The sequence below is a fragment of the Heteronotia binoei genome, chromosome 1 (genome assembly GCF_032191835.1).
Source record: "Heteronotia binoei isolate CCM8104 ecotype False Entrance Well chromosome 1, APGP_CSIRO_Hbin_v1, whole genome shotgun sequence".
Lineage (NCBI taxonomy): Eukaryota > Metazoa > Chordata > Lepidosauria > Squamata > Gekkonidae > Heteronotia > Heteronotia binoei.
In genome coordinates, this window is record NC_083223.1 from 118,328,318 (window position 1) to 118,349,728 (window position 21,411).

The 21,411-nt window shown below is 42.5% G+C and overlaps 1 protein-coding gene across 1 annotated transcript; it reads right to left on the reverse strand.

Moving 5' to 3' along the window:
- Positions 1–2,627: 2,627 nt before the first annotated feature.
- Positions 2,628–20,948, reverse strand: LOC132586718 (trace amine-associated receptor 1-like). Its single transcript, XM_060258793.1, has 2 exons — positions 20,648–20,948; positions 2,628–3,788 (listed from the first exon to the last, which is right to left on the reverse strand). Exon 2 carries the CDS (start codon positions 3,693–3,695, stop codon positions 2,655–2,657), a length of 1,041 nt encoding a protein of 346 aa, XP_060114776.1. The 5' UTR covers positions 3,696–3,788; positions 20,648–20,948; the 3' UTR covers positions 2,628–2,654.
- Between the last annotated feature and the right edge of the window lie 463 nt (positions 20,949–21,411).

The window sequence follows — 21,411 nt, forward strand, 5'->3', positions numbered from 1 at the left end:
AAGACATCATTGGGTTACAGCTCCATGGATATTTGTCTCCTGCTTATTGTTTTTATACTCTTGGTTATTAGATATCCTTATCCTATTATTATTTGTACATTTGAAATATATGGTCTATTATATGAAGCCTTCTAGGCTTAAGCTGACCTAACCATTGACAATGGACATGCCAATAGGCAGTTGCTGGACCAAGAACATGAAATATAGGTAAGTCATACCTATGTACCAGGATAGGAGGCCCAAATCAGTTTTGTCTTTGAAAGTGTCAGTTTGGAAAATATGGGCTGTCACCAAAATGGCATGGTCATGGTGATGAGTTTTTTCCTTTCATTAATAACTTGTGGCTCTTTAACACATATTGTGTGGCTCTCAAAGTCCCCTCTGCTCCACTGGTCAGAGTTTGAGAAGACATTTAAAGTCTCTTTAAATCAGTTCTCCAAGCCAAGCCAGCTGGTGGCTTAGAGAATGCATTTAAAGTTGCTTTCTTTCCACGTCTCCCTCCCCAACTATTTGCTTTCTTTCCACCTTCCATCCTGCCTGCCTTGGGGCTCTCAAACATCTGTTGTTTATTCTATGTGGGTCTTACGTTAAACAAGTTTGGCCACCCCTGGAGTAGAAGATTAAGACCTTGGAGAGCCACTTCCAGTCTGAGTAGACAATACTGACTTTGATGGACCAAGGGTCTGATTCAGTATAAGGCAGCTTCATATGTCCATATGTCCAAGAGCCACCAGTTTAGAGACAAGCCTCTTGCTTTTTTTTTTTTTGCATATCATTAGCTACTATGGGGCCCCTGAGGGAAAATCCCCAGAATATAAGTATGCTAAATAATAATAAAAATAACACTATCTTATGTGTAGCTTTATTTACAAGTTACACTTCAGTTTGTGGTTGCCACATTAGGTGATATCCCTTTGTTTTCCATAATGAGCAATTCTACTGTGCCAATAAAGCAGCAGCAGCAAAGCTGCTGGGGGATTCCAAAACATTGATTTTTCTTTGGGGATATTGTTTCTATGTCTCTCTAATCAGCCCATGTACCTCTGTAAATAAACAAATCATTAAGAATACACTACTCATCTTTGTTTTTCCAAGGGAAACTGATCCTATGAAGAGGAGATCCCCTAGACTTTCAGCAGCTCAGTAAACTCAAGAATTCTGATATCACATTTTCATTTCATCATAGTCTTGTGAAGCGGACACATTGCTTTTCTCAACTTTTTATTTGTTGATTTGTTGGAGGTGATCTGCCATTGCCTGCCTGTCTATAGTGACCCTGGTCTTCTTCCTTGGTGGTCTTCCATTCAAATACTGATAAGGGCCAAACCTGCTTCTCTTCAGAGATCTGATGATATGGAGCTAGTCTGGGCTATCACCTCTGAATGTCTCTTCCCTTGAAAACCCCACAGAGTTGCCATAAGTCAGCTGCAACTTGATGGCAAAAAGAGGCCATTATTAAAGGCAAAAAAACATTAAAAACTTCCTTCAGACATGGTCATCTGTTTCATTCAGCAGATGAAAACTATTTTGCTCAAATGCAATCTTTAAAGTAACTTTGGAGTCACGAAAACTGACTAATATGTGCACTAGCCAATTGCAATAAAACTATTTGTTGAGTATTTGTTGTCAGGACAATATGACTTACCTTTGCACATCTTCAGGACTACATGATGTAAATCTGAGATTTTAGGATATGTGTGTTATAAATGTAATGCATTTTAACTGGGATTCACAAAGATATACACACAGAACCTTCAGTTTGAGATTTTACTAAGAATATCCAGAACCTTCATATTACTTTCCATGTTTAATGGAGGAAGCTATTATAACAATCTGTGCTGCAGCTTTACAATCAAAGCTAGGTTAAATTACACAAAGCTAGCAACACATCCAGCTTCTCAGAAATACTACACTGTTGAAATGATATCAACTTATTCAGCATGATAACAAAGTTTAAACACATTTCAGATAAATGAACATAATCTAATAGGTGTACTCCAGCATCCCTGTGCACTTCTTAGATTGTATAAGGCAGACAGAGTAGGACACAGTGTACTTTCTTTGAGGAATATTTCAAAATTCTTCATCCAACCCCATGGAATCCTAAAGCATACATCTTGGATTACATGCTGCAGCTGCTTGTAGATTCAAATTTCTTGAGTCAGTTTGTACCCATTTGCCCTTTTCAGCATTCCAGGGCCACTGGGAAAATGTTGGATTTGGGGTGATGGCTTCACTAAACTCAAGCCTCAAAAAGTATTTGCTGACAGTGGAATTAATGCAGCATCACCTGAGAAATATGGAATGTGAAAGCACACTCAAAGATGCATCCTTTCCCCTTCAAGAATTTCTGCAATATTTAGGACCATTTTGTCACTGCCTTTTTCCACTATAAAGAGGGTCACTAGGCTACTGCCAATAAAAGAGATATTATATATGCCTATTAAACAGCTCTTTCCATTTGCTTTTATGTAAAACATTTGTAGTACTCTGCCTTTCCATAGGCTTATAGATATATAACAAGCTCCAGTTTTGTAAGAAAACCCAAGTCGTAACAGTACTGCATCTTTAAAGTGATATCACAACAGCTGTAATTTCACTTTCAGCTTCCAGAGTGGTCTCTGACAAAATACTGAGAAAGGAAAGGTCAATTTTTACTCCATGTACAGCTGTGTTCTTGATGAATCCTGCTGAAAAACTTTCCCAAATAAAATCATCCTCAGAGCCCTTCGGAACCACAGATAAAAATATGCATAAACAATTGGGTTAAATGTTGAATTCAAGTAGCCAAACCAAACCATTGCATCAATGAGAACAGGGGGTGTTGTATAATTCATAAAGGGATCAGTGGCTGTGCAGAAAAAGAATGGGAACCAGCAGATGAGGAAAACACCCATCACTGTACCTAAAGTCTTTGCTGCTTTTCTTTCTCCACTGGGCGAAATATGATGCCTCATTTCAAATCTTATTTGCATCTGGCTCACAGCATCCCTAATGGATCTTGCCTGTCTTTGGGCTATAACATATATCTTCCCATAGACACATAACATGACAAAACCAGGGATGTAAAAAGAAACCATGGAGGCTACTATCCCTGAAGTTTCATTGAAGAATACAAAGCAGCCCCCCACACAATAGATGAGTTTGTAGAATTTCTCTTCTGCTCCTATCATGTTTAATTCCAGAAAGATCATCCCAAAGCCAAACATTGCAGGGAATGCCCAACTTATGGAGATCATGATTATTATAACACAAGTATTTATTTTTGATTTGTATTTCAGTGGATCACAGACAGCATAGTAGCGGTCAATAGAGATAAATGATAGATGGAAGATGGAAGCTGTACTCAGCATGATGTCCATGCTGGTGTGGAGTTTGCAGAAGAAATCTCCAAAATACCAACAGTTCTCAACTGATCTCACCATACTGTAAGGCATGACAAAACATCCCAGGAGAAAGTCCACAGTGGCCATGGAGAGGATGAGGAAATTAGTAGGGGTGTGAAGCTGCTTGAAGTGAGATATTGAGATGATAACAGTTAGATTGCCAGCTATGGTAGCAAGGATCACACACACCATGAAGATATACATGGAGATCCGAACATGAATTGACCAGCTGCTCTTTATGCAGGAACCATTTATGGATTCGCAGCAAAACTGCATACTTCCAAAAGACTCGGATTCATGCAAGCACATTAGCCTCAGTGATGGCTAATGCTTGCGCAATTCTTCTTCTACAGTCAAAACAGAAATTACTTGGTCTGTTGCCATCCAGTGAAGGCAAAGTATCTGCCAAGAGAGAAGTAAAACATTAATTTTATTTATTTATTTTAAATGTTTAGCCTGCATCATAATCAGCATGCAAATAACACAAAACCAATACTACAGTATAAAAAGAGATTTTTTAAACTGGTAGCATAAAATTGTAAGGAATATGGTTCTCTCCAGAGCTTTGTTTGTGTAAAAATCTGTGGTTCAGGCTTCAAGCCTAGACATTCTTTCTCAGAAAGGTGAAAAAGCAGTTTCAAGCTAATTTGTTTGCATCTGTAGGGCTGCCAGTCCCCAGGTGGGGGCAGGGGATCCCCCGGTTTGGAGACCCTCCTCCCACTTCAGGGTCATCAGAAAGCAATCGGGATGGGGGATGTCTGCTGGGCACTCCATTATTCCCTATGGCGTCTGATTCCCATAGGGTATAATGGAGAAGTGATCTGCAGGTATCTGAAACTCTAGGGGGGCTGTTTTTTTGAGATAGAGGCACCAAATTTTCAGCATAGCATCCGGTGCTGCTCTTCAAAACACCCTCCAAGTTTAAAAAGGGTAGGACCAAAGGGTCCAATTCTATGAGCCCCAAAAGAAGGTGCCCCTATCCATTATTCCCAATGGAGGGAAGGCGTTTAAAAGGTGTGCAGTTCCTTTAAATGTGATCGCCAGAACTCCCTTTGGAGTTCAATTATGCTTTTCACAACCTGGCTCCACCCCCAAAGTCTCCAGATATTTATTGAATTGGACTTGGTAACTCTATGCATCTGGCCGAAGGAGGTATACTGGTCTTGCCTAGGTCTCTTCATTGGCAAATACCATACATCTGAGAGATGGCCTTGCATCTGGGAATGGACTAAATGACCTGTAGTAAGTTTTGTTTCTTCCCCTCCCTTGAAAGTCATATGTCTCAGTAACAAGAAAAAGAGAGTTACAGCACCTCTCAGGTTCTGATAGGCTACTTCAGGCATGGAGTCCATCAGAATCCTTTCTATCACTTTGCCTTTTGCATTGTTCTAACTTGGTAGCCATTTGGCAGGAACTATGTCTAGGGCTGCCAATTTCGTGGGCAGGGTGGGGGTTCTCCCACTTCAGAGGTCTCCAACCTGCCGGCCCACATTGGGTCGGTGGGGGGATCCCTTCCAATGTTGCTGGTGTGATGACATCACTTGCAAGTGATGTCATCATGCCAGCAATATCGCACACTGCCCGCTCTAGGAGCTTCTGGGAAAACTCTATGGTTTTCCCGGCTGCTCTAGCAATTTGGGAGGAAAACTCTATGGTACCTAGAGCGGCCGGCGCGTGATGTTGCAGGCATGATGATGTCACTTGTGAGTGACGTCATTGCACTGCATGTGCTATGCACATAAAAAAAGTCCCCTGCCAGCGGCCGTGGGGAACTTGGCAACCCTAACTATGTCAATGGTTGCCTAGCTCAGATTTGCTTGGTATCAGTCTTGAAGTTGCTGTTCCTGTATGGGCTGTTCTTTTGTCTCTGAGAACCAGAGCTTTGATGCTGAACCTGACAACCTTTTGGATTACAGTTGGTAACTACTGAACTGTACTAGCTAAACTGGAAGAGCATAGATTTTGTTTGTTTTGTCTCCTTCACAGTCTTCATCTATTTTTAATATTTTTGTACTGTAATGCATCAATCTTTTCAAATTTATGTGGATTCTTGTTTCCTGTTACCTCAAAAGCCTAAATTCAGGTCTTGGACTCTTGATCACCTACCATGTAACATCTTTGTTTGGAAACTCAGAGTGCAATCCAACCTTGCAGGGCTGACTTTCTTGTTAGTTACCTGAGAGGCCAAGAGGTTTGTCTTTTCACTCTTGTGTTGTTGGGAAATAATCAGAAAAGACTGGTGGCAGATACCTTTCAGGCTGGAGTGAGAGTTAATCTGTCTCTAATATTTTGTAATTTGTTTGGTTTTGCCTTCCTAATCAGGGTCTTATCATCCCAGGCTCAGGGTAAGCAAAACCTTGACAAGAACAAACAGCAAAATATTAGTTAAAAGAACGATATAACTATTTGAAGGGGAAGACAGGCTTTTCGATCCAGGGCTGAATTCAGAAAGCCAATTTGTGCCAGCACAGGCACCCCTCACAACTGGATTAAAATGGCCACCAAATTTCAAGCACCTTGACCCAGAAGTGTGTTCAGGAGTAGAGAACTTCATGTTTAAAGAGGTGCTATAGCAGCTGATTGGCTGCACCTCTGGATGCCTCAGCAGGGGGCAGAGGTGGGATCAGGGATTGTTTTGTAGAAAAAAATATGGTGGAGCTCATCCAGGGATTGTTATGCAGCTGCACCTACTGTTCAATGGACAAGGTGGAAAGTTGGAGGTGGAACTGTCAGAAAGGTTCAGGAGCTGCACTCCTTTGAGCTCCCACTGAATCTGAGGTTGGAAAGGCCTCTGGGTTCTTGTGAGATGATCTTGGGAGGTGGTGGGCTCTCTTTCCTTGGAGGTTTTTAAACAGAGGCTAGATGACCATCTGACAGCGATGAAGATCCTGTGAATTTGGGGTAGGTATTTGTGGTTTTCCTGGAGGTCCCTTCCAATCTATGATTCTATGATGCAGTCTTGAAAGAGACTAGGGGCATCAAGATGGCATGCACAGTATGCCATGCCTTCTTCAAAAATTCCAGGGCAAGGGTTAGAACATAAGAGAAGCCATGTTGGATCAGGCTTCAAGGGTTGAAGAAAAGGCTGCATGATTCATTTTTCGGCATACCTGGTGGGGGGAGCAAAAGGCATGGGAACAATGTATCCACTAAACCCTCCATAACTGAAACCATTAGGATGTTGAGCCTGGCCCAAGAGGATCAAGTATGGTGGAATGGGTGAGATAGGTATTGCCAATGATGACTTCATGATGAGATTTACAACTGCTTCCTTCAAGGCAGCTGAAACTATCCTTCTTTTAAAGGAATCATCAAGAAGTAGAGAATCAAAATGGTTGGGGCTTAAACACAGAGGTGGAGGCAGTATTTACAAGCTCAGTGCTTGTAAAAGAGGCAGGCAAACAAATAACTGGAGTGTTGCCCACTGCCCACTTCTAGCGAAGAAATTCCTGCCAACAATCTCCACCCCACCCCACCTGATGTCAGGGACTCTCAACCCCCAGGGACCCCCATTTTTGTCACAGCTTGTTACTCTTTTTTGTACATATCTACCCCTCAGTGTGGGCCTAGAATTGATAGAAGGAACCTGAATTAAAGTGATATCAAAACATTATGCAAAAGGAGGAATGAAATGCAGTGCAGCTCCTCTATCAATTATACAAACACCCAATCTGAGAGATTCAGTTGAGGGCCATTTTCCCCGAAGACCTCAGAGCCTCCTCCCAGATAATTTGGTCTTAACCGGGACTTTTATTTTTAGCAGGAACACACAGGAAAGCAGTTCTGGCTGGCTAGGCATCAGGGGGTGTGGCCTAATATGCAAATGAATTCCTACCAGGCTTTTTCAACAAAAAAGCCCTATGTGGAACAGTGACATCACAGGGTGTGGCCTAAGATGCAAATGAGTCTTAACTAATGACCCAGATATCCAAAACAATAAGCCAATTCCAGCAATACTCAGTATCTAAACAACTAAACAGGAAGGTTCCAGCCCTTCCTCAATCACAAAAAGTACCCAGCCTAGGTCTAATTTCCCAGTCTTTCCAAGAGAACATTTTTATACTTCACTCGCACAAAGGAAAACTCTCTACCATGTAGACAAAGGATTTATTTTCAGGATGGCTCATCCTCAAAAGAGTGGATTGTTATGTTCCAATGCCGAAACCCTTTCCCCCTCCCAGACAAAAAGGTATAAAAAGTTCTCTCCTCAGCCCTAATTTTGTTTTGGACTTATCCTGTTACCCCCAACATAACAGTTGGCTCCTCATTTCTCCAATCCGAACTCTTTACTCAGGTGGACCTTGTGCTGTGCTTCCCTCCTCCACCTGGCCAGCTGAAGCCTCCAGAGCAGCTTCACTGTTGAGAACATCCTCCTTCCTTTTCTCCAGCTTTTCTTCAGGAACAGGCTCATATGTTTCTTTTTTATATAGGTTTAGTCCCCCTTTTAGGTTGGCAAGTTCTCTAGAGAAAGATTTTTTGTTCTTTATTAGCACTTTGGAGCTTTTCTACCTTGTAACTTTTATTTTTTCAACTTTTTGCATGAATTTATTTGGTTTCTTCTCCCTTTAATAAAATAAAAATCCACTTTTTTCTGAGTGTTGATCTGAATGTGGACCTTGGTATACCCAAGTATTGAAGTACCCCAAACACACGTTTTGTTCCATGCTAGCAAGGGGATACTATTGTTTTTTAAGGCTTATATACCAAATAGAGTAACAGACCCCACCCGTGCTTAATGAGACAGTAGAAGTGAAATGGTCAACTTGAAATCAAGCAATGCCTGTGCCTGCTATTTGGATAAGGTGAAAAGGTAATGGCACTGCAGAAAGGTTAGAAACAACTACATGACCTAATAAATAAACTGTTTTTTCCTGAGAACCAAACACTCTTCATATTGTCATCATAAACTGTATCTTTAGCAAGATGTGGAAACTAAAATGCAACACTTGTTTTACTTCTTTACAGAGAGTAATTAAAATATGCCCATGAAAACAGTGACAGTCACAGGAATAAACACCTTTAAAGGGGGATTAGTAGATTCATGGAGGATAGGTTTATTAGTGCCTACTGACCATGGTTACTGAGGGATAAGGGAGGTGCTGCAAAACACTGTATAAGTTATTTGCCAAACTGTCCAAGTGTGAGTTCCACAAGATAGAGCTCGACTTTTTGGGATACTGCATTTCCAAGGGGGGCCTGGGAATGGAACCTACCAAAGTACAAGCCGTGGTGGAGTGGGAGCCCCCTCGAACCTGTAAACAACTCCAGAGTTTCCTAGGGTTTGCAAATTTTTATAGGGGATTTATCAATAACTTTGCTGAGATCACCCTACCCCTCACAGAACTGTTGAAAACCAAGGGGAAGGGGCTACAAGCCACTAAGGGTAGCTCTAGCTTCCTGTGGACGGGGGAGTGCCAAAAGGCATTTGATGAACTTAAGGCCCGGTTCACCTCCGAGCCCTGCCTAATACACCCTGATGAAAATAAAAGGCTTGTGGTCCAATGCGATGTGAGCAACGTCACCCACGCAGCTGTGTTACTCCAGGAGGGGCCAGATGGCCAGTTGCACCCCTGCGCATATTTGTCTCAAAAGTTCAGCCCGGATGAATGTAACTGGTCAGTGTGGGACAAGGAAGCCTCCACCATCAAACTGGCCCTAGAGAAGTGGAAACACTACCTAGAAGGGGCGCAGGAACCATTTGAACTCTGGACAGATAGTAAAAACTTGGCCGCTCTTATTGCCACCCGCAACCTCAACAGTAAGCAAGTAAGGTGGGCACGGCTATTTCGGTGGTTCAATTTCAAGCTTGGGCACATCCCCGAAAAACTGAACTTTTTGGCGGACACATTGTCCCGCCTCCCTCAACACGATAGCAAGAGGGAGGAAGTTATTGACTCATTGTTCACACCCTCCGTGTCATGTTCTCAGGGTGCAGGCAGGCAGAAGTCCAAAGCCAATCCAAGGTCAAAGTCCAGGAAGTCAAACAGGAGCCAAGTCACCAATGGAGAATCACAAACCGGAATCAGAAGTCAATGTCCAAAAGCCAAAAGGTCAGGGTGCCAAGGAAATCAAGCAGGTCAGGATCAGGAAGGAGTGTGGATGCAAGTCAGAGAATAGACTTGTTGCTTCCACAAGGTTACCAGGTTCTGGAAGTCTCAGCCTGCTCCCTGGGTGGCAGTGACTCTGCTAGAACTCAGGGCTGAGACATCTGAAGCATCGTCGTGCCTCATGTCTTTGCTCTGAAAGTTCTTTCCGGAGCCTGCTTCGAACTCTTGAGATGGGAGGAGGAGAGCTTGGAGGAGATTGATCATCAACAGCTGACACTGGTGCCTGGAGAGTGATTGATGGCCAGCTGCTGTTTGTGCAGCTGAGGAACTGGCTGGCAACTCTTTCAAGTCTGTTAACCATTCCAGCTCCTCCTCGTCAGGGCTCATGACACTCCCAACTATGCGCACTGGTAACCAAGCGTGCGCAGAGCCAGAAGGAAAGGGGGCCCTCTGACGGGTTCCTAACCAAACTGAAACAAGCTTTCCTCGACAGTCCCCTGGATGAGGATTTACAATTAACAAAAGCAGAGGATGGGTTTTGGCACAGAGGGGAGAAACTCTACGTGCCCCCTTCTTTATGTAAGCGAGTGATCCAGAGGGCGCACGACTCCAAACTGGGGGGGCATTTTGGGTTTGTAAAGACAGCAACAATTCTGGTGGCCAGGTTTACACAAGGATGTGCGAGAATATACAACAGGGTGCCCCACCTATATCATGGCGAAAAAGAGGGGGGGGGTTGCCGCCGAGGCACTTGCAACCTCTTCCCCCCACCTCACGCCCCTGGGAATGCATATCCATGGACTTCATAACTGACTTACCTCCCTTGATGGGGAAGACACTTTTTCTAAGCAGGCTCACTTTGTGCCATGAAAGCAACTCCCCATGGCCAAGCAGCTAGCTCAATTGTTTATCCAGCACATCTTTTAGCTACACGCCTTCCCACTAAGGTGGTCTCCGACCGCGGCCCACAATTCGTTGCCAAATTTTGGTCACACCTCTGTGAATTAGTGGGAATGGAGCAAGGGCTCAGCTCCGCCTACCACCCACAGACGGACGGACAGACAGAATGCACCAATGTGGTGCTTGAACAATTCTTACACCGCTATACGTCCTTCCAACAGGACAATTGGGTGACTCTGCTACCCTTTGCAGAGTATGCTTACAACAACAGCGTGCATAATGCCACTAAAGTGAGCCCCTTCCAAGCGGTGTATGGATATGAAAGCAAACCGTTCTGTGAACTTGCCCCCCCCCCCCTGCAGACTATACCGAATGGTGGCAAGGGATAGCTAGAGGTTGGGAGATTATTAGTAAGCAACTACAGAGGGTGCAAGAATCCTACAAAACCCAATATGATAAAAAACACTCTGAACTTTGGGACTTAGCAGTGGGAGACAAGGTGTACATCTCGACCAAACACTTGCCTAATGCACAAAACTGTAAAAAATTGGGGATGAAATATTTGGGACCTTTCCCAATCAAAAGGATTATAAATAAGGTAACTGTGGAACTGGCAAAAAACTTTAAACATGTCCACCCTTGTTTCCATGCCAACTCCTTGAAGAAGGACCCTAGACCCTCGCTTTGGCACCCCCAGACGAAACCACCACCCTCGACTCTGGTTCATGGTTAGATTCATCATGAAGCGCAGGAAATCCTTGATGCTAGGATCAAACGTGGTGAACTGTTTTATCTCATCAAATGGACTCACTTTCCATTAAGCCAGGCCGAATGGGTCAGTTCCAAAAATATCAACTGTAAAGCTCTAATTAAAGACTTTTACAACAAACATCCTAATAAGCCCAGGGAAAGGGGTCTTAGGGGAGGCAGAATGTCAAGAGTCACTCTATCTTGTTCCTCTTGTCATGTGTATTCAATTGTACAATGTTATGCTGTGCTTCAATGCTATGCTGCGCTTGCTATGCCTTGGATATAACTGTAACTTGTTGCTTATCTGGAGGGGGGATGGAATGTCTGGGAATTGGCTAGTTGCTAGGTAACCAAGGTCAAAGAGCTGGAGGAGATAGGAACCATGAACTGATAGTGGGCATCTGAGGTGATGAAAGCTTAGCAAAAACCTCGCGCAAAACCTCCGCTTTTGCTTGGCGCACTTTGGCTTGAATTATAACGGTCAGGGCAAAAGTTTATAAGTTGGGGGAACTGACAGAGAGGTCAGTTCTGATAACACGTGTGTATGCCCATGAAGCTGGAATAAAGATCTTGAACTTCAACTGTCTTTTCCTTGACTCTGTGTCTGACACCAAAGAGCAGGTTCTTTAGAGCCTCCTCACTTTCTGCCATTAGAGTGGTGTCATCTGCATATCTGAGGTTGTTGATGTTTTCCCCAGCAATCTTAATACCAGCTTGTGCTTCATCCAGGCCAGCATTCCGCATGATGTACTCTGAATATAAATTAAATAAGCAGGGTGACAATATACATCCTTGTCAAAGTCCTTTTGCTATTCTCTAGTTCCTCTACCTCTCCAAAACCCAGCTTGAACTTCTGGTAGTTCCCGATCTACATACTGCTGAGGCCTAGCTTGTAGGATCTTTAACATGAGCTTGCTAGCATGTGAAATGAGTGCAATGGTGTGATAGTTTGAACATTCCTTGGCATTACCCTTCTTTGGAATTGGAATATAAACTGATCTTTTCCAATCCTGTAGTCACTGTTGCATTTTCCAGATTTGTTGACATAATGTGTGCATCACTTTAACAGCATAATCTTTTATGACTTTGAATAGCTCAATTGGGATACCATCATCTCTGCTCGCTTTGTTGTTAGTAATGCTTTCTAAGGCCCATTTGACTTCACACTCCAGAATGTCTGGCTCCAGGTCAGCGATTTCATTGTCATGGTTGTCAAGGACATTGAGATCCTTTTTGTATAATTCTTCTGTGAATTCTTGTCACCTCTTCTTGACCTCTTCTGCTGCTGTTAGGTCCCTACCGTTTTTGTCCTTTATCATGGCCATCTTTGCACGAAACATTCCCTTGATTTCTCCAATTTTTTAAAAGAGATCTCTTGTCCTTTCCATTCTGTTATTTTCCTCTATTGCTTTGCATTGTCCCTTCAGAAAGGCCTCCATATCTCTCCTTGCTTTTCTCTGGAAATCTGCATTCATTTGGATGAATCTTTCCTTTTCACCTTTGCCTTTCGCTTTCCTTCTTTCCTCAGCTATTTGTAAAGCCTCATCAGACAGCCACTTTGCTTTCTTGCATTTCTTTTTCTTTGGGATGGTGCTGATTGCTGCCTTCTGTACAATGTCACCAACCTCTGTCCATAGTTCTTCAGACACTCTGTCTATCAACTCTAGTTCCTTAAACCTATTCTTCACCTCCACTGTATATTCATAAGGGATGTGATCAAGGTCAAACCTGAATGGCCTAATGGCTTCTTGAGTTTTGTTCAGTTTAAGCCTAAATTTTGCAATGCGTAGCTCATGATCTGAGCTGCAGTCAGCTCCAGGTCTTGTTTTTGCTGACTGTAAGGAGTTTCTCTGTCTTTGACTGCAGAGTATATAGTCAATCTGATTTCTGTGTTGCCCATCAGGTGATGTCCATGTGTAGAGTCGTCTTTTAGGTTGTTGGAAGAGGGTGTTCGCTATGACCAGCTTGTTCTCTTGACAAAACTCTATTAGCCTTTGTCCGGCTTCATTTTGTTCTCCAAGGCCAAACTTGTCAGTTGTTTCAATTTCCTTTTGACTTTCCACTTTGGCATTCCAATCCCCTATGATGAGGAGGACATCAGTTTTTTGTGTTAATTCTAGAAGGTGTTGTAGATCTTCATAGAACTGGTCCACTTCAGCCTCTTCTGCATCAGTGGTTGGGGCATAGACTTGGATTACTATTGAATGGTTTGCCTTGGATACGCTAGAGTATCCAAGAGTAGAGTAGGAGCCACTCTAGGAAGCATAAATTACAGTGTAACTCAAGTTGACCCCAAAACCCTTCTTCTGGTCTAAAGCTTAACTACCCATCCCATACTGTTAGAACAATTAGGTACATTGGCAGCCTAGTAATGATTCTGCCATGCCACTCTTAAGCTTTTTACTACACCAGAATTGGCAATCTTAACACCAGCTCACCGCTTCTCTCTTAGAAGAATTCTTCTAGCAAGATGTTTCTTATACTTTAAAAGTTCCCAGCTAAAAAAAATATCACTGGAGAATTGGCATGAAGATCCAGTGCTACTTGAAGTTGATGGCATGGATCTGTGCATGAAAAATGCACAGTTTTCTCACATTCCTCTCCATTCCTGCAGCTCCTTCTAAGCCCCAGAAAGGTAATGCCTGGGCTTGTGGGATCTATGCATTGGAACAGCTGTGTGGGTCAGTGTGCTAAAGTGAATAGTGAGTAGTGTATGAAACTGACTCCGTTCCTCAATGAAGCTATTTGCAGAACAAAAAAGAGGATCAGTTTTACCCTCTTGTCAACTCACAATTTCCAAAACCCTGGGAATTTTCCTTCCAGGAGTCAGCAGGAGTTTCAACAACACACAGGAACAAGAAGACTCCATGGAACATGGAGAGGAAGTTTGTCAGCCTCAAAGTGCGATCTGAAATTTCCCCAAAATTACAACTCCAGAGTCCAGACTTCTTTCCCAGAATTACATCTGCCAACTTCAGAAGAAAATGACAGCTTGGGAGGGTGAACTCTATGGCATCATATCCCTTCTGTGCTCACTTCCTTCCCCAAACACCACCCCTTCCAGGCTCTGTTCCCAAATCTCCAGGAATTTTCCAACCCAGAATTGGCAATCTTAACACACACTGACAATCCTGGATATGTCATGGTTGACATATACTATAACAGAAATATGCAATAACTAATATTTTCACAATAATATAATGAATAAACACTTACGTTTACATGAGCAATGAAGTCTCTTGTCTATCCCAACTCGCTGAAGGACCTCACTGATAAAATATTCTAGCCCTAATGTCTTAAGCAATAGACATTTAGCTGCATACCCCTTTCCAGCACTGTCCCTTTTTCATATTTAGTATTCTCTTCATTTTAATTCTCCTGATAGTTTCCTGAATAATCTGTACCTTTTTTTTGTCCAATGAGGGTAGATGAGGATCTGCTTCAATTAGCGAATCAAATTTCATATATAATCAACAATTATTTATGTTCTTCAGTAACAGAAATATAGTAATTGCATTAAACAAATAATAAGTTCCCTCAATTTCCTTTATTGTAGTTGAATGAGAAAAGGAGAGGAATAACAAAATAAAATAAATAATTAACTAGATAAATTGTTTAGCTAAGAAATATATTTCCAATTATTTTTTACTGTTAGTAAATTATAACTGACTCATACTTTAGGACAAAAGAGAATGAGGTGGACTCAGAGACAGACACATCTCCAGTGCTTCTCTGTGTGCTGACCCATCAATGATCCACACAGACCTCCAAGCACATGCAGCCTCTGAAGGCCATCAAAATAGCCAGGGAGCAATCGCCACCACTGTAATGCGACTAGGCAGCAAGGACTGAACCTGCCATGAGTGCTTCCTCATAGGCCACGGCTGTCCCACCTTTTCTGTCTTTCTTGCCTATTTCCTGTCACTCCCTCATCTCTGATTGGCTAGCACCCACTGAGAGAAACTATATGATCAGCCAAATACTGAAGAGAGTTGAGTTCAATTCAGTTCATTCCATTCCAGAGGTTCTGTCAGTTGGAACCATTCTGAAGGGAGTCAGTTGGTTTCTGACAGAGGCTGCAGTCAGATGACAGGGTTAGCACATTTTAGGCATGCCTCTAGTTTGATCTTATTTTTTGTGTGTGTGCTGGAGAATTTTGTCTAAATACTACCTTAACCTGCTGCTCCGTATGCTCATCCATGTTTGACAGTTCAGGTTATTGCTGCGCAGTAACCACAAAGCAATCAGTTGGGTGGCATCCTTTTTTTGTTTGTCTTTCATGCATGTGCATAAGCACATATCTCTAGCACCAGCTCTGTTTTGACAGCTCCACAATCCCTCTGCCAAGCACTGTGATCATTGGTTCCGATACAACTGAATTTCTCCTCCAGAAATAACTCCCTTTCCTGCCTGCTCTTATTCACTTTCCCACTCATTTCATAGGTCTTTATATATTTCTGTGACACTGCTTGACAGCACCTTTTTTTTCTCCCCATAGAGCTTTCTCACCAGAACAATATTATGAAGTGGCTTAGAGTAAAGTTCTGGGAAGGGAATCCTGGCCACCAATATGGAAGCCTAAATAGGGACTATTTCCAGTGCTGTCACACCTCAAGAAACAGCAGAAAGTGTCATTTTTCTTGAATTTGTCTCTCTAAAACACACACACACCCCATGAGCTCCTGTTCACAACAAAATATTGCAGTGAAGAAGTGGACAAGTAGTGATTCAAAACTCTTGCACAAAGATTCAGTGATGTGCAAATCACTAACTGCTTTTTTAAAAGGTGAAAAGGGAGGAGGAGATTGTATTTGTACCCTACCCTTCATTCAGAGTTTTAGAGCAGCTTACAATCTCCTTCCCTTCCTCTCTCCACAACAGATGCCCTATGAGGTAGGTGGAGCTGAGAGGGGTCAGAGAACTCCTGTTGAGAGAACAGCTCTGAGAGAACTGTGACTGACCGAAGGTCACCCAGCAGCTGCATGTGGAGGAGTTGGAACCAAACCTGGTTTTCCAGTTTAGAATCTGCCACTCTTAACCACTACACCAAACTGGCTCTCACGCTTCCCAAATGACTTGACTTTGCAACAGGGGAGTTCAGACATCTGGAAGTGTAGGGTGAAACCACTTATATCCATGAACCTCAGGCTTTCTCCAGTGTTGGAAAACTTGCAATTAAGAAGGGGTGAGACTGGGGGTGGGGGGTGATGACAGTTTTATTGGGGGGTTGGCTCTGAGAAGGACTCCAGATCTGATGTAAAGGGAAAATAGTTTTAGACAACACAGGAGAAAGAAACAAGCTGTATTTTCAGGAAAGGCGCAAGTTAGGTGCTCAAAGAAAGAGATCCACTCCAGGAAAACTGTACTGTCATAGGAAATTCTCTACATCGTTGCTGTAACTAAAATATTAAGTAAAACATTTCTCACTGTTAGGAGCCTAGAATATATGCAAACAAGCTTCAAGATCACTATTTTGTCTGTTAAAAAGAAGTGTACTTTGAAATACTAACAAGTTTTACCTTAGCTTTTCCATCCTCTGCCTATACCTATTCATCCCCTGCCTGTTAAATAAACTTAACATTTCTGTTTGAAAGTTACTGTCTCAAGCAGGGCTTGATCTATGGGGGGGGGGGGGCAGAGGGGGATGCTTACCCCAGGCAGTGCCTGGGAGGAGGGAGCCATATTTGGCATTCCTTGGGGGGTGGATGGGAGGAGCAAGCCAGCAGCTCCGCAGATCGGCTACCTTTGCCATGGCAGCAAAGCTGCCCCACATCCCCCTGCTCCCTCACCCTTTAAAGACCCTGCAGTGAGAGATGGGGAGAGGGAGCCGGCGCTTCCTTCAAGTCTCTCTGTTCTTGCCATGCTCTCCCAAGTCTTCCTTCTGACCTCCCCGCCCCCCTCCACCCAGTGCTCCAACTTCCCTGCTCCTGCTGACGCTACTCAGGGAAAAGTCTGCAAGATCTCCTCCTTCCCTGCCATCACCCACCAGCCCCCTTGGCAGCTGCTGTGCCTTCTTCCCTGGACTTGGCTGCTCAGCACCATGACCACCTGCCCCTCTCTCCCCTCCCTTCTTTTTTCTCTCTTGCAAAATAGTTTTCCCACCTCGCCCCTTTCACCTCCTACTGTCTCTTCTCCTCCAGAGCTGCGTCAACCCCCTTCCTTCTCTACCCCCCATCACTCTTTAGAACTGTCCTGTTTGGTTCTGGTTTCCACTCCTGGGTAGACTCCTTTATTTTCTCTGGGGCTTTTCCTTTCCTCTCCGCTGTGCAGGACTTGTGCCTTGCAAAGGCTTGCCAGTAGCTATTCCTTTCGCCTTCTCCACTTCCTCCTCCTTCCTCCTGACACCGCGACCGGTAAGGACAGCCCACCCTCTCCCCTGCCTTCTCTTTCTGTTTGTCTGTTTCCTTTCCTTTGTTTCTCTCCTTTCCTTCCTTTCACCTTAGAGAAAACTACTTCACATTGGTTTGAGATGACGCTTGGAGTGGCTAGTGGGTCTATATCTCCCAGGATCCCTTCTGTCCCTCTGACTGAGTGGACTACAGTTTTGGAGGGAAAACTTGCCCAGTGAAGAACAGAGGGGTGGGGCCTGGGAGGAAAGACTAAAAAGGATAGCTAGAGAGGGAGGGGTGCTCTCTCTAGAAAGGCTGAGCTGGAGAGAGGATGCAGCAAGAGAGTTCCTCATCCAAACAGGGGTGAGTGAGTTGAAATCAGAAGGAGGGAACGTATAGTTACTTGCATTGGGGCTTTTATTATCTTTACTGTTTTTCCTTGTTCAATATTGTACTAATAATTTTACAAAACACTTGTTTGTTCTTGAGCACATACAATAAAAATATTGTTGCTATGCTGCCTGGGTCCTCACATCTCTTCAGTCTTGGATAGAGGTACTTGCCGAGAAGGAAGATAGAGGGGCCAGGGGATCTGGACCCTTCCAGACAGAACCATACCAGAATGGTGGCAGCCTGTAGAGCCCCTCCCTGATCACCTGTCTGTGACAGCCTGCTAGAAGTATATTCTGTTTGCTGCACACAAATATTTTCTATGATGCAAGTGGAACAATTTGGTAGAAATCAACTGACTACTTAACTCTAATTACCTCCATAGAACTGTAAAGAGGAAAGAACATAGCATCCACTTCCAAAGTCCCTCCTCTTAAAAGAAACACTTCACTGAGTAAAATGGAAATACCTTCTGTATTATTTATGAGAATACTATACATGCCAAATAGCAGCCCTCCTTGTCAAATTGTATGAAGATAAATTCACATTCTATAAAAAGAAGTTAAATAAGCACAATGAAAACTCAGCCTGAATTTGAATATGGTAAAGCTCATAATATTTTACTAGTCCCTGGATTAAACTCATATACAAACTCATTCTGATGTACTTCAGAAAACAAGTTAATACACTTAAATAGAAATTGTGACTCATCACCATAAACCTCATTTTCTGTTTTGAATGGATTCAACATATTGGTATCAACACTCAGGAATGAAGGAGACAGCAGTTAATTAATCCACTAATTTAGCAGAGCCAAAGCAAGTCATTTAAACATAGAATTGAAGCTTATCTGCAAATCAATGACATTGTATATTAAGGTACAGAAATGACTAGGCAGGGGAAATGTAATAAACTTAATTTGACTTTATGCCTAATATTACTGACATGTGATCACTATAATTTCAGTTGGTTCATTAACTGTACCCAAATTAGATTCAAGTACTGTAGAGGAGAAGAGAGCTGGGCTGCCAACCTAATAGGGAAAGTATAGTTTATTAACCATTTGCTTTAAACTGATTAACCAGCTGTGTCTTCTATAGTTCTGTTTCATACCTGTGATGAGAAACTATCAGTCAGTTTACTTATTCTCTGATGCATGTGGGGGAAGAACCAAGTGAAAACTAAAGGGAGTTATGCTTGGCAGACCGTGCTAGCAGACCACTGCACATAGTGAAAGCTGGTTGATGTCCCCCCCCGACCACCCCAGTAGAACTGTCTGTTGACTGCTAGCCATTACTCAGCTGAATGATAAGAGGAAATTCCCTGGGAAAATGGGGGGAATGGAAGTGATTAGTGTCCCTGACGTGATAGCGCATCCTGAAAGTGATGACATCACATCAAGTGATGCTCTAACATTCACCCCAAACTTTGTGGTTAGCATTTGCTAGAACTTCATCCCCAGGGTAATGCCATCACTTAAGGAGCATATGGGAGAGAGAAAGTTATGCTGGAAACTCTGATTGCCCCCTTCCCAAATGTCCATAACACCTCCATCTCCTACCCATAAAATCTAACTCACTTCTCAGATAATGAACTTTAAGGGAAACCAATCCTGAGCAAGGCTGTAATAAGGCTTAGCATATGTATAACACAGTCAGTTTTAAAAGCACTTCGCATACACTATCACAGTAATCTGTACAGTTCTGAAAAACAGGTCATTATTATTTATCTCCATCTAATGAGTTTTTAGGGCTCTGAAATGAGACTTGAACCTCCAGGATTATAGCCCATTCTCTTATAGTAGAATCATAATCTTTTCCTGGGAGTAAACCCCATAGAATAGCCCTGGGTAGGATTCTGTTTGTGACTGTGCTGCCAGTCCACTGTAACTCTTGCGGTCTCTGCATCACTCCCCATACTCATGAGTGAAGAAAAAGAAGCATAAGTATTTATGAAACTTTAGGAAATTCCATTTGTACCTATCACTAACAGTTTCTTTTTTGTAAAGCAAACTTACAGACTTTTCCTTTTTTTTGACACATTTTGACAAAGTTGTAGCTGAAGCTTTGTTATCACAGTGTGGAAAGTTCACATGCTTAGCTGATCCACAACTACATTCCTACTAACATTAGAAAAGTTCAGTCCCAGAACATCCTATTCTATGTTTATCTAAGCAATGACCTTTCCATTGTACATCTGACAGTGCATCATGTGGTCATGTTTAATTTCAGATATTTTAAACTCTTCTCAAGGTTTGACAAATTATGGTTGAAAGAAAAAAGGAAATTGTTAATCATATTACTGTTTTAATCTACCAAAAGTTCTAAACTTTTATTTTCCAGTTGATGGACTCAGAAACTTTAACAGAAATGGCGATATGTTCTACTGCTTTGTAAGTGGCCTCAGAAAAAAACTAAAGGAGATTCATGCCAGATTTTATGTTCTCAAGAGTTTTTCTGCTTGTGAAGAATGCAATGTGTTATAAACCAGAAGGTGGGAAGGAGACAGAATTAAGTTCCAAAGAGCATAGAATTTTAATAGTAAGCACCACAAGACACTCAACAAACTATTTTTCCCAGCATAATTCAAGATGCTGGGTTTAACCAATGAAACCCAAATTGCTGGTACTTTACATTGTATTCCCAGGTGTCTTGAATGTACCCAAGAAAAAGATCCATGGAGATAGTATATTCTCTTGCTGGAAACTTTTGCCTTACTCCCCGCTCCCACTCTGCTGAAATCTGAAATGCTGCCGTATTTTGGTCCCTTCATTTACTTTATAAAAAGAAGATACCAATGACTACTAAATGGAACTCTATAGCATTTCCAAGTCTCATGTTCCTACCTTCTGTCTGTGTTTTGTAGGAAGAAATTCAGCTGTATCCTCAGTCTGTGAGTCTTTTGATCTGAAAATGCCTTACTTTTCAGGTCTTCAAATAAGAAGCCAAATAGTTTCCAAGCTGCTGCTGTATGACAACAGAAAGAAAGCTGAAATATGCCAGTTCCACGTAAGAACCACATCACCAACAGGAAGATGTTACAAACCACAATATCTGGGAAACAATTGCTAGAGTGAATAGAGAACCAGTCAGGCTGTTTATTTCATGCCTTCTCACCACGCCAATTAAAGTACAATGCTGCAATCAGTTGGAACAGTTAGGTAAATCTTAACTGCTACTATTTATCTAAACACTAAAATCACACTACCAACCCTTGGAGTCATATATCATACAGTATGTCATCTGCTTTGCGCAAGCTTCTAAAACGGTAATAAAATACATAAAGGCAGCTCCCTCACAATAGCATTTTTTGTGTTGCCTTTCAATGGACTTGCTGTGTACTGAGAACAACACTCAATAGCCAAGCTTTGCTTACTCTGTTGAGCAAACAGGCCTAATCCAATAGACTAATCAGTTACTATTTGCCTGCAAAACAGAACTACTAGATGTGTTGAATATACACAGTGATTGCCAATTACCATAAGTGTTAAGAGGTACTGATGAACAATATTAATTGCTTGTACAACTGGAATTGAAAAGAAGTTTTTTTTTAAAAAAAAGTTTACATGTTCACAGTCATGAGAGAGAGAGAGAACTAGGGTGTGCCATT